At 29.3% G+C, this 12,587-nt stretch overlaps 1 protein-coding gene across 3 annotated transcripts in view; it reads left to right on the forward strand.

Moving 5' to 3' along the window:
* The window catches only part of LOC136974820 (neurobeachin-like protein 1), a 179,853-nt gene that overhangs the window by 25,866 nt on the left and 141,400 nt on the right, over nt 1–12,587 (forward strand). For all 3 annotated transcript variants that reach the window (XM_067269768.1, XM_067269769.1, XM_067269770.1), the window contains exons 3-6: nt 825–983; nt 7,608–7,689; nt 8,903–9,027; nt 10,512–10,585. In XM_067269768.1, the coding sequence (XP_067125869.1) occupies nt 825–983; nt 7,608–7,689; nt 8,903–9,027; nt 10,512–10,585 (440 nt within the window). The remainder of the gene's footprint in view (nt 1–824; nt 984–7,607; nt 7,690–8,902; nt 9,028–10,511; nt 10,586–12,587) is intronic.

A 12,587-nucleotide genomic window follows, 5' to 3' on the forward strand; every position in this document is an offset into this window, starting at 1 on the left:
ATATAAAGTAATTAAAAATATAAACATTTTTAAAAAGCAGTTACTGGTGATATACGGACGTCTTCTATTCTTCCATCATACCTTCTTGGGGTCGTTTCGGCTTTTATCTACGATGAAATTGCTGATATAAAGAATTTATATTTTTAATTACTTTATATTTGTGTTTTTTAAAGGAATGTTTGGCGGCCAGTAGCCTCAAAGGAAAGGTCAGTCGCCAAAATGTAATGTCCAGAACACAATAAATGGTGGTTCCTTATTTTGGGAAGGACTTTGTCTTCAAATAATTAATCATATATATGAGGTCTTTATAAGTTTAAAAATATAAATTTTTAACACATTTTTATTTTCATTTTAAGATATCTTAATTTGAATTTATATTAGTTATTATACTTAAATTGATTTTAAACATTATATACAAAAAATTTAATTTTCTTTTCTTTTCTTTCGAAGACACAATGTAGTGACGTAAACTTAAACACTGGGCGAATTTTTCATCCTTTTTATTCGGTTGGTTGAAGTGTTTAAGTTTACGTCACTACATTGTGTCTTCGAAAGAAAAGAAAAGAAACGAAAATACAAAACACGGTTTCCTCAAGATAGAAAAAATTTAATTTCTTAAAAGGGAATATAGAATACTTTTAAATTATGTTTTATTAATAAACAATTAATTTCTTTCTGATTTTGTCATATTTGTGAAAATGGAAAATTAATAATGTATTTTTATTATATAGTTGTGTTTAATTTTTATGTATATTTCTTTAAAATTAACTTTAAATTATAATTAATTAAGTTTAAAAAAAATTACTTGTTTTAAACTGTTACAGACCAACAGAAGGTCCAGATTTGTTCTCACTTCCTGACAATTTTCTTCAAACTATTGAATCTTTGCTGAAATCATGTAGTTCTGCCTGCTGTTCTGTGCCAAATGTAGAAAGTATACAGAAGGCATTATCAGCATTAAAATCACTAATTATTTTATGCAGGTATTATATTTTTAATATTTTTATATTGTATAGATTTTAAGGTTAGATAATTTTTATGATTAGACTAATTTTAATGATTAGATCATTTGTTAAATATAGTAAAAAAGGCTTAGAAAAAGATTTCTGCTATCGGACATCTATTTAATTTTTACTTTCAGATATGTATTAATTGACATTATGTAATCATACAGTCAATCAGTGTAATGTAATTAATTTCACTATATTTATTGGTGACATTAACGTCCACCACCCTCCATGGCTCTCAATTGACTTTGAGCTTACCTTTACTTGGTATATTTTTAAACATTCAATGTAAGTTTAGTGTAAATTTTAACTGTTTCTAAAAATTTCTGACTAATTGACTGTTCTATAGTCAGTCAGAAATGAAAATTACCAGATTACTTTTAAATTGCCTTTTATGTTTATTCACAAGTAAATTTTCTCATATCTGCTCTACTTTAAGTAAATTTTAATGTATGTAATTTTTCATTCATTCAGTAATAATTTCAATCTATTTTAATCCACCAAATCATCAATTTTATAAACACTTAACATGACAGAGGAAAATGCTTATATATCAATAATATATATTTAAAATACTTCTTTTTTTAAGCATGATTAAGTCCTAATCATTCTCATATCTCATATGAACCACAACTTTAAAAGTTGTTCAAACAACTCCAGCAGTATATACAAACATTTTGGTCATTTTAAACAACCTTCCTTGTAAATCCATATAACAGAAATGAAATAAAACAACAAAATGTTACAAAAATTTTAAAATTTACTTTACAGAATCCAGAAATTAGAATAAAATGCTATAAATTCAAAAATTCAAGTCTACAAACATGGAAGTAAAGAACATAGTGTGAAAAAAATTTACAGTAAAACCTGTGCTAACTCAAAGTTATATTAAGTAGAAGCTGTCTACAGGTCCTGGGCACAGTATATAGAGTTTTCCTTAAAATAGTCTTGTTAAGTCAAAATTATCAGTATTAACTCAAACCTATTTTTTCATTTACCCTTCACTCTTGGATAAGTTTGTAATCTTCATTTTCTCTTATATTCAGTGTAAATACAGTCAATTTAAGATAAACAAATGCTTCAGCTTTGTACTGGATCTAACACCATTTATTTCAACCTTACATTGACATCCTTATATTGATACAGTATATTAACATATACAATATTGTGATTGGGACACAAGGAAGGTGTCTTGACAATGCATTCAAAAGCACCATAAAGTGTATAAAGTGTACAGTTTTGTAATCATTCTATGAACAGATTTTTGAGAAGTGACTTAATAACAGAAAATTTACAGTCACAGAAAAAGTTGAGAAAATTGTATATTGAACATTTTAAAACTTTTAACTTGAAATCAAGAATATTTTATCTCTTAAACTTTGACTTGATGAGGTTAACTTCATCCAAAGAACAAAGCTCTAATATAAATACGTCTCACTAACCTTATATGGCTTTGCAGAAAATTTAGAATGTATCATGAACGTTTTCGACCCACTTTCTAGGGTCTTCTTCAGGTGTTCTATAGATCTTTCCTAGTTTTATTCTAATTTTTAAAATTTCCAGTATCCGATGTTTTCTATCTTCGAAATTTTCGAATTTCTTAAGATTTAAATATTCGAAAGATGTGCACATCTTTCGAATATTTCGAATAATGTCTTTATTTATCATCCTTATCATTTCTTAACAATTTATAGACTGGGATTTCATTGATGACAACATTAATTCTTTTGGCTACTTCTCAATGTAAACTTCTTTAGAACCAAAAAAATACCATTAAGAGGTATTTATTCTTTGATTCTGCAAGGTGTTTTAGTACTGTATTTCCAATTTATTATATATTTATTTTTACACTAGGTTCTTTACTTAGCATTGACTTTTTGAATTTGTAGCATTTTATTGTAATTTCTATGCTCTGTCTGTACATGTTAATTTAAAAAATTTTTGTAACATTTTGTTTTATGTTATCTCTGTTATTTGGATTTATGTGAGGAAAGTTGTTTAATATGACGAAAATGTATCCATTGATATACTGCTGGAGTTTTAACCTGCAATTATATGTATTTATTTTTTAATAATGATTCCCTGATGATTTTTTGTGTGTCATTCCTGCACATAATTGTCATTCCTTAAATTTAACAATTCTGAAAAATCTCTTTAATCTTTGCAATAGTGTGAGCTTGTAACATACTGCATGACACAAAAGGTGGGGTTACACAAATTAGGGTTCTAATCAAGTACCAGGCCTGGACTTAACAGGAAAGCAAAATACAATGATCCGAAATAACACATATAAGCAAAAATTCACAATAATATTTATTAGATTGAACAGTATTATATATAAATGACAATTATTATAACAAGTTAGTAATAAGTACATGTATTTCAAGTATAAAAAAAGTCAAGATCAATTATATACAAAAAAAATCAACAAAAAAAATTATTTTTTGTACAATTAATAAAATCTTCACCAAAAGAAATATACAAGAATACATTTCTTATGAGCCACTTGATTCTCAAAGAATGCCAAACAAATCGCTTCAAGGAAGGTTGCTGTCGAGGGCTACACCACACAATTGAATGGGTGTCATTTTTTTATCTATCCACAACTGCAATTCCACACTACCCTATTTACATATCTGCATGTCACTCATGTAAATTGCTATGTTTTTGGTCTTTATTTTTGAATTTAGCATATTTGGTTTTTTGGGAGTTTCTATCTTTAAAAAAAGACCTCAAAAAGAAAATAACAATAACTAAAAATAATGCTCAAAACATAAAATAATGATTGTACTTCGACTTCTCACAAGCTAATATGGAAATGAGTTCAGTTGGAAATAAATAACAGAAAGGCTAAGCTGCTTCTCAGAAAGATCAGAATTTTTTTTTTTTTGTATTTATTTGAGCATGAAATAAAACTGCAAAAACATTTAAATTGTTGAAGGTCATAGAACTCCAGTGGAAACAAGCATTCAAGGACATATCAACTTACAGACTACCATGCCATTACATCATTCATAGCTGACAAACAATATAAACATCTTACTAGGGTAAACTTTATTAGTAATTTATAATTATTATTGCCAAATTATAGTCCAATGATATACGGCAGTTGAAGGTGTGTTGTAGCTGACAAACATTCATGACATCATCTTGCAACAATTATGAGAGACTTCCATGAGGCCATTTTTGATGACAGAGCAAAAAATCATTGCCTTATGCATACATTTATGTGACAATAAAGAAAATTGTATGTAATTACATGCATAAGGTGGAAATTTTCTGCAGTGTTTTTGAGTCTATGGTACATTCCAGTATGCGTCAGTCTCAGCCACAACCAATGCATCAGTGAATGGTTTAACAAGCTTTTACTGGAATGTCTGGCAACCTAACAAGATGGCGGAAGTAAACAGCACTATATTGGCATTTGCAGACTTATTTTGTCAAAATAACATTGGATTAATACAGATGAATAGTAAAAATGATGATAATGAAATGTTTTAATTAGCTGCTATTGTTACTATGATGAAGCCTAAAAGAACTTCTTTCTATACAAAAATGACAATACAATTTTTAAGCATAGTCTTTTACTTACTACTAGCAACATAACCTATGTTTCAATTAGAAACATTATTAAATTAGAAACATATTAAAACATTTTTTAAATTATTGTCAAATAATCTTATATTTAATTACAACATATGGGATTAAATAATATTATATGCTAACCATCTTATTAGATTTTATGATTATTTTATAAAGTTGCTAAATATAACCATGGAGGTGGCCATATTGTTTGATCTGAGTTCACCATATCCACAACCCAATGAGTGTGATGCACATTGGTTATTGCACCAGTGAACTCATCAGTGAATATCGGAACGCATTTTTGTACATTGTGCACTGTTATACATCAAACAGCGCATTGTACACTGATGCGCTGTTTGATGTATACTGGAATGTACCCTATAATAAGTAGAAAACATTTTTTTTTTGTTAGAATTTTTTTACATAGTTAAATGGATAGCATGTAACAAGAGATTATCAGAAACACAGCTAAGTAAGTCAATTTGGTGATAAATGATTGCAAAAAAACTAGTAAGTGCAGAAAATTGCAGCTACTACATATGAGCATGAGTTAAAGATGTTGTTTATAATAGTATATTCATTTTGTATTTATTGTTTATTTTCATATCAAATGTGAGGTTTTGCGCCTCTTAGTGAAAGGGGCGAAGTTGACCCGACTCGCTTTAGGTCAGGATGTCTCGAAAGGGCCGTTACCGTATGGGGGTAGTGGTTTGCTGGACGCAAAGGGACTCACACAGAGACCGTATTTATGAAATTTTCCGCGTTTATTCAGAGACAATCATGCTTACAGACAAAGCCGAATGGATGTGTCGCAGCCGTACTGTCTCTTCCGTCGATCCTGGGTGTTCTCCGCCGAATCGGGTATTGGAGGTCCGAGGTGAAGAAAGTCGTCGGGAAGTTGAGTCCTTATAGTCCCTGCGCCCGGAGTCTCTCGAATCTCGAATCTCCTTTTCTGTCTTCCGTCGGTATCCTTAAGGTTTCTTCTCTCGCTCGAGTATCTGCAGTCCGTACACAAGGGTTGACGCTCTCGATTACCACACACACACCCTTGTCCTGGGAATTTCGGGCTTTTATAACCTTTCTTTCCCCGAAACCTCGAGCTTTTTGGTTGGTCCGAACGAGGGTCTTCTTTTTCTCTATTGGTCCCTGATCTGTTGCCAGGGACGCGATTCGGGCCGCGGGGTCACCGAAGATCTCCGAACTCCCCCTCCCGGGCCGCTCCCCGTCCGAGTCGGGTCAAGCCCTTCCCCGGACGACGGTCCCGTAAATTACATCTAAATGTGTTTTCTGACTTGGAGAAGGCGCAGCCGGGACCACTCGGCTCCGAATACCGCCTCCCTCGATGGAAAGCCGGACAGGTTCCGCTTTGAACTCGGTGCAACCCGATGACCCAAACTTACCCCGGTCGGTCGATCCCTCAGTTGCTCCCACGATCTACGATCGGGTATCTGTCAATTAGGTCGGGAATGTGACAATTAAATCGTCTCGCGCACCCATTTCTTTACCATCTCGATCTTGTTTACCGGATAAATCACGGGTTTAACGACTCCAGCTCGACAACCACTTTGCCAACGGGGGGGGGCGAACTTCCAACAGATGTCCGTTTAAGTTAGTTGTCCTGTTAAATTATTTACAAAACACAAAAAAAACGGATTCTAGAAACTAAAATTAGACTTCGAATAGGAAGAAAACAGTAATTATTATTATTATTATTTATATTCTCAACTCCCGGCCCCACACAAAAATTTTAATATATTTAAGAAAATAGTAAAATTATATCTACAGTATTTGGCAATAAAATATAGAAATAATAATTAAAAAAAAAATAGAACACCACTAACACCAGAAAGAAACTTTTTTCAAAACTCTGCCTGAAGAAGGTCCTAGACGTGGACTGAAAACATTAGTGATAATTTTTAAAAATAAGTGCAAAGTGCAATAAGGTTAATATGTTCTGTTTATAGAAATAATATTGTAGGATTAAATTTCAGACTAGAACTTGACTGATCAGTATAATAAACACAACATAATTTAAACTACCGTATTTTACGGACTATAAGACGCTATGGGCTATAAGACGCACCTTAATTTTTAAACAATTTAAAAAAAAAAAATACCTATAAGACACTACGGACTATAAGACTCACCTGAATTTTGGAGGCAATTTTTCGAAGAAAAAAGTGCGTCTTATAGTCCGTAAAATACGGTAAATGTAGTTTTGTCTTTATCTTGTACTGAACTTAATAATTACATTAATTTTTTAATAATTTAGATTATTCCAGAAGAAAAGATTGATTTAGAACAGGACTCAAACCTTCAATCTCTGCTTATCATGCAGTTGCATTGCCAGTTATGCTTCCCAAATCTCCATATGATTTTTTCTTCCATATAATTAATTTAAGAGCTATAATCATGTACACCACTTACTATACTGAGTGAAGATAACTGTGCACCCATGGTCCTCTATGGCACTCAGCCAACATAAGACAATAGATTTTAAGGTAGAGTAATTGGCATTGCATTTGCATGATAAGTACATGCAAATGCCATGCTCTGGGTTCAATCTTTTCTTGTAGGATCAACAGTCTAAATTATTAAATTTAATTCAAAACTAATGTAATTTTTAAATTTAGTATAATATGGCAGCCTAACTACCTATCTTTATTCTAACTACCTTATATTGTGTACATTATATTAATTAGCCAAATTTTAGCTGAAAAGTTAACATGGCAATATCATTTGGTTATTATAATAACTTTGACTTGATTGTCTGTATGTATGTATGTATATTTGATAATGATTATTTAAATTGAATTTGATAATAATTTTAAAAATTTTTATTAATTTTTTCAATAGTGAAAAAAATTATAAATGAATTATCATAAATGTTTTGCTAATAAGTTTATTTCATTTCTAATTAAAAAAAAATATGTATTTACTTTAAAAATTTAAGTCTTACTATTGTACAAAAAATATTTATATTCTTCATAGTAATTAAGCTATTTTTTTTTGTAGGAATTTGGAAAATATTCCTTTTTTGTCTTCATGTAATATAGTTACTCATATTGTAATAATTGCTTCTAGTATTATACGTCAAGTAAGTTATATAATATATAATGCTTTTATTCTAGATGTGAATAACAATAAAAAATAATTTTATAAAATTTTGAAGCTTTCAATTTATTATTATTTGACTATTTTTATATACTTTTACTGTATATAGGCAGATATATAAAAAGATATCTGAAACATAAAGAAACATTAGATTAGTGGTGTCCAACTTTTTCTTGTATTGAGGTAGTATTTGAAGTTAAATTTCAGTAGGCTACATCGATCTGTTCAAAGAAAAATTGGAGTCATATTTTCCAAAATTTCACGAGTTTTTCTTTTTATGTTACTGTTTTTAGATTCTGTATTTAAAAAATGAAAATTTGCAATATATTTTTGGCTAACATATCAATTTTATTATTTATTTTTAGATTTTATCAAAACTATAAAAATATGATCTGTCATATTTTTGAATTTAATTGCTCATTTTAGAAAATGTATAACTTGAAGAGGATCAATGGTGTTTTTCAATTTTAAAGTGAATAAATGAAATGTCTAAATATTTTTATTTTTATTATATTTTAATAAAAGAGACAATATAATAATAGAAATTATGATATAAAAGAAATGCTATACAGTTCAAGATGTCAAAACAGTTAATTTTTTAATTAAATGTTTTTTGAGATTTTACAAGTCTCATTTATAAATAAAATACTTAACATAAATGGATCCAAACAAAGAATACAACAATAAATTTGTATAAATTGTAAACAGAACAAAAAGTCTTTAAAATTTTTTTTTTTTTCTGTTTTAAATTTTTGTTTAAAATATATAATATCAAAAGCAAAATGTTCCGAAAACAATAAAATGATAAAATAAATATTTATTATTCAATAACATTTAATAAGCAATAAACATTTAAAAAATAGCTGTTTTTATAGTATTTTCTTTTATTAATAGAAAATCTTAAGATAGAGGAGCCTTATGCAATTCAAGTAACATAGATGTAATGAGCACCATGGTTTAGTAAATTCAATTATTTCCATTAGTTTTTAGCATTGAATATTTATGATTATTAAAATAATTTTACTAAACTGTGTGAAAATCATCTGGGGCTGTAAGTTGGACATACAATATAAATCTAACCTAATCTAATTTAATTAGTATAGCTATTAAGTTAACCATTTAACCATTCCCGTATATATGTATGTATAAAATCTTAAATAATTATGTATTCATTTTATGAATATTTCCTGATATAGCCTTCTTCAGCTGATCAAGAGAATTCATCAGTGGAAGAAATCCATCACAAATTTCTTAAGACATCATTTTGTTTTTTAGAAATTTTATATGATCCTTTTTCACTCTGGAAGGCACGTTTCACAAAGTAAGTGTAATTGTGATATTTTAGTCTTAGAAATTAATAAAAAAAATTTATTTCAAACTAAATTTTATTTTTGTAATAATTTCAAAAAGTTAACAACATTATGAGTTTTGTTGAATGAATAATACATTTGTTGAAATGAGTTGATTTATCTGAATAATTCTCAAATTTTTCAACTGTTTATCATTTTAAAATTGCATACCTCTCAAGCAATAAACAACATACTACTATTACCCACCACCACCACCACCACCACCACCACTACTACCACAAAAAAGCCATTTTTGAAAAAGTTTAGAAAAAAGTATTTTATTAGAGAAAAATGATTTTAAAAGATTTACTGATGTCAGTGCTGTTTTTCAATGGAAATTGGTGTTGATGCCCATACCATTAAATTTTCATGAACGTTTGGAGAAAGTAAAGTTTGGACTCTGAAAGAAGCACTAAAGAAATTCATACATTATAGCATAGTTATGAGATTCAATGTTTTTATCCTGTTGCCAATGTTGGCAATAGTTTTTATGGCACAATAGTTTGATTGTTTATCGACATTATGTCTATAGAGACAACACTATATGTTAAACAATATCCTTCACACTAGAAATTCTCCTGTCAAGTATGACAGAATACTTTTATAAGAAAATAGAGATTGAAGAATTGAGAAGGGTAGAAATTTCAAGAAATTTGAAAAGAGTTGCTAATACTTCTACAAATTAAGGACCTTGACAAACCATTCTTAATTGATGTTGTTTAAGTTGGATTTCATGGTCTTCAGGTGTCTCAGTTGTTTTTATTTTATTCTTTTAGATCTAGAATTTGCCTGACCAATTCTACTCTTACACTTTCCCCTGGGCTTTTTTTTTTTTTTTTTGACAAAATAGCAAGTTTTTTAATTCCATGTTGATAAAATTTGATGAAACAAAGATGAATTGTATGTATGTTACTTATATGAGCAATAACACTTTCTAAACAACAGGCTCATAAAATTATAAAACTTGGAAAACTCAACAATAATTTAGAATCATTATATACCCCTGTATATAAATTATAATTTCAAATTGTATAAGAATAACAAAATTGAGAAAATTGTTAAGTCATGAATTTTAATAGTCATCTTTTTAAAATTCATCTCTACATTCTATCAGAGAGCTTCTGATAGAATGAGCTGACCTAATAAATATTTTGAATTATTTGAAAATTAACTGTGTCTATAAGTTTTAAGAATAAGAATTAAGTTTGCAGTTTAAATCATCCAGTAATTTTTTCCTATAGAATTTGAATTTATAGTCTTGTTTTGGTTAATTAATAACTTATTTCTGATTATTTCCACACTTTAAATTATCTATTATGTAAATAAATTAAAAATTTTAATATTTTTATAAAAATGTCTTTAAATAAGTTATTTATTATAAAGTATTGTAAGATAAATTTATAAACACACAAATTTTTTAAATTAATATAAAATATTATAAAATAATTTTTTTTAGTCAGTCAGTTGGAAATTCTGTTTTTCAATTTGGATGTGCTCTTCTGCACCTTGAAGTTGTTCCATTTTTCTATGGTAAGTTTGCTCTTAGTATAATAAAATTATTATTTATATTAATAATATCCAATGTGGTATGTATTGTTTTGAAAAATAATAAAATAGCATACACCCTTTTTCATGTTATGAAATATTGTCTGATATCAAAATACAAACTCTTAATAAGTTATAGCAAGCATTCAACATAAGAAAGAGAAAACTTTTTATATTTCTAATAATTTGATAGATAGATGAAATCATTTATATTTTAATTTGCTTAAATATTTCAAATTTCAAATAAAATTTTTAGCATTTATTAAATATTGTGTGCAATATTTTTATAATGTACAGATTGTTATAAAAATATAACTGTTAGAATAGAATATTTTGTGAATGATTATTGGTGATAAGTATTTATATAGTTTATGGAAAAAATTTAAATTAAATATAACTAAATATGGTTACAATTTTCATGTTGACTCAGGATATTTTCTTCATAATTTTGAAGTTTAGACTATTCACAAAAAATAAAATATTTTTGAGTCTATCTTTAAATCCTTTAATCCGACCACAGAAGTAACAGCAATAATGGTTTAGAAGAATAAACTTCTTAAAACAAGGTAAATGTAGGTAAAAATTCACAAAGTTAAAAACAATCCAGTGTCAGCCTTTTATTGGAGGATCTGACACCTTTCTATTAAAACCACAAAGAATTCTTCTCACACATACTGTCCTTATCCCATTTTTAACTGCTTCTAGCCCTCTGGTGGTAGGTACGAGTCATCCACTTTATTTGCATATGGTTACAATTCTCATGTTGACTCAGGATATTTTCTTCATAATTTTGAAGTTTAGACTATTCACAAAAAATAAAATATTTTTGAGTTTATCTTTAAATCCTTTAATCTTCTATGGTTGGATTAAAGGATTTAAAGATAGACTCAAAAATATTTTATTTTTTGTGAATAGTCTAAACAGTGCTTATGATTGAGTTAGAACAAATGAGCAATAAAGACGCTCATTTTTTAGACATTAATATTACCTTTAATGGCAACAGATATGATACTAAGGTATACTGTAAACCGAGTACTATCCTGATATACATCCCAGCTGACTCTAACGATCCATATAACTACAAAATGGCAGACTTTAGAGCACTTACTAGAAGAGCCCATATGCACTGTAATAAAGAACAAGACAAGTGGAAGGAAATAAAAAGACTAGCAGAAGTAGCTGAAAACCATGGCTATAACAAAAAGTTAATATTTAAAATAGCAGACTAACAAGAAAGCCAACCCGAAAATCAATCAGATAGAGCTCCAGAAAATAGTTCGCAGTGAGATGCGTTTCCCCTTTCTATTACTATAGCATATGAGCGCTGTATACACTCCATATATCGAGAGATTGAGACATATACTAATTCAAAAATAGCCTACAGGCATAAACCAGACATATTCGCCATGCTTAGGAATGGGAAAGATCGAGCGGACATCGAAAGAACACCGGGAATGTATAAAATTCTGCTCAGGGATAATAGGTTCAATATGGATCTGGTGTATATTGGTTCCACGAGAAGATTGCTCAAACAACGCCTCCATGAGCATAAAACCGATATTGAGAAGAAGAACAATACTACCTTGGCTATATATGCCAGGCGACCATGATCCGGCAAACTCAGCAGATACATCATCTTAGGAATTTGGAGGCATTAGAGATCTTTAAAGCAGAACGCCAAGGCCTCTCAATCAATTTTAAGGATGAAAAACAGCTTTCAAGATCATGGCAGGCTATGTATGACCTGGCATTATAGTCGTCGACGCATGCACACATCGTTATATGTTTAAATTTAAAAGAAAATTCGAAAAATTGGAACACATCTGAAACGGAAATTAGAACAAAAAGGTTTTCTCTACTAGAATTCCACCCAAAGAAGGTCCTAAGGCAGTGGTTCTTAACCTGGGTTCGACCGAACCCCTGGGGTTCGGCGAGTCAGTCTCGGGTTCGGCGGAGGTCAACCACCTGACGTCATCGTGACGTAGAA

The sequence above is a fragment of the Centruroides vittatus genome, unplaced genomic scaffold (genome assembly GCF_030686945.1).
Source record: "Centruroides vittatus isolate TY-2023 unplaced genomic scaffold, ASM3068694v2 contig_357, whole genome shotgun sequence".
Classification (NCBI taxonomy): Eukaryota; Metazoa; Arthropoda; class Arachnida; order Scorpiones; family Buthidae; genus Centruroides; species Centruroides vittatus.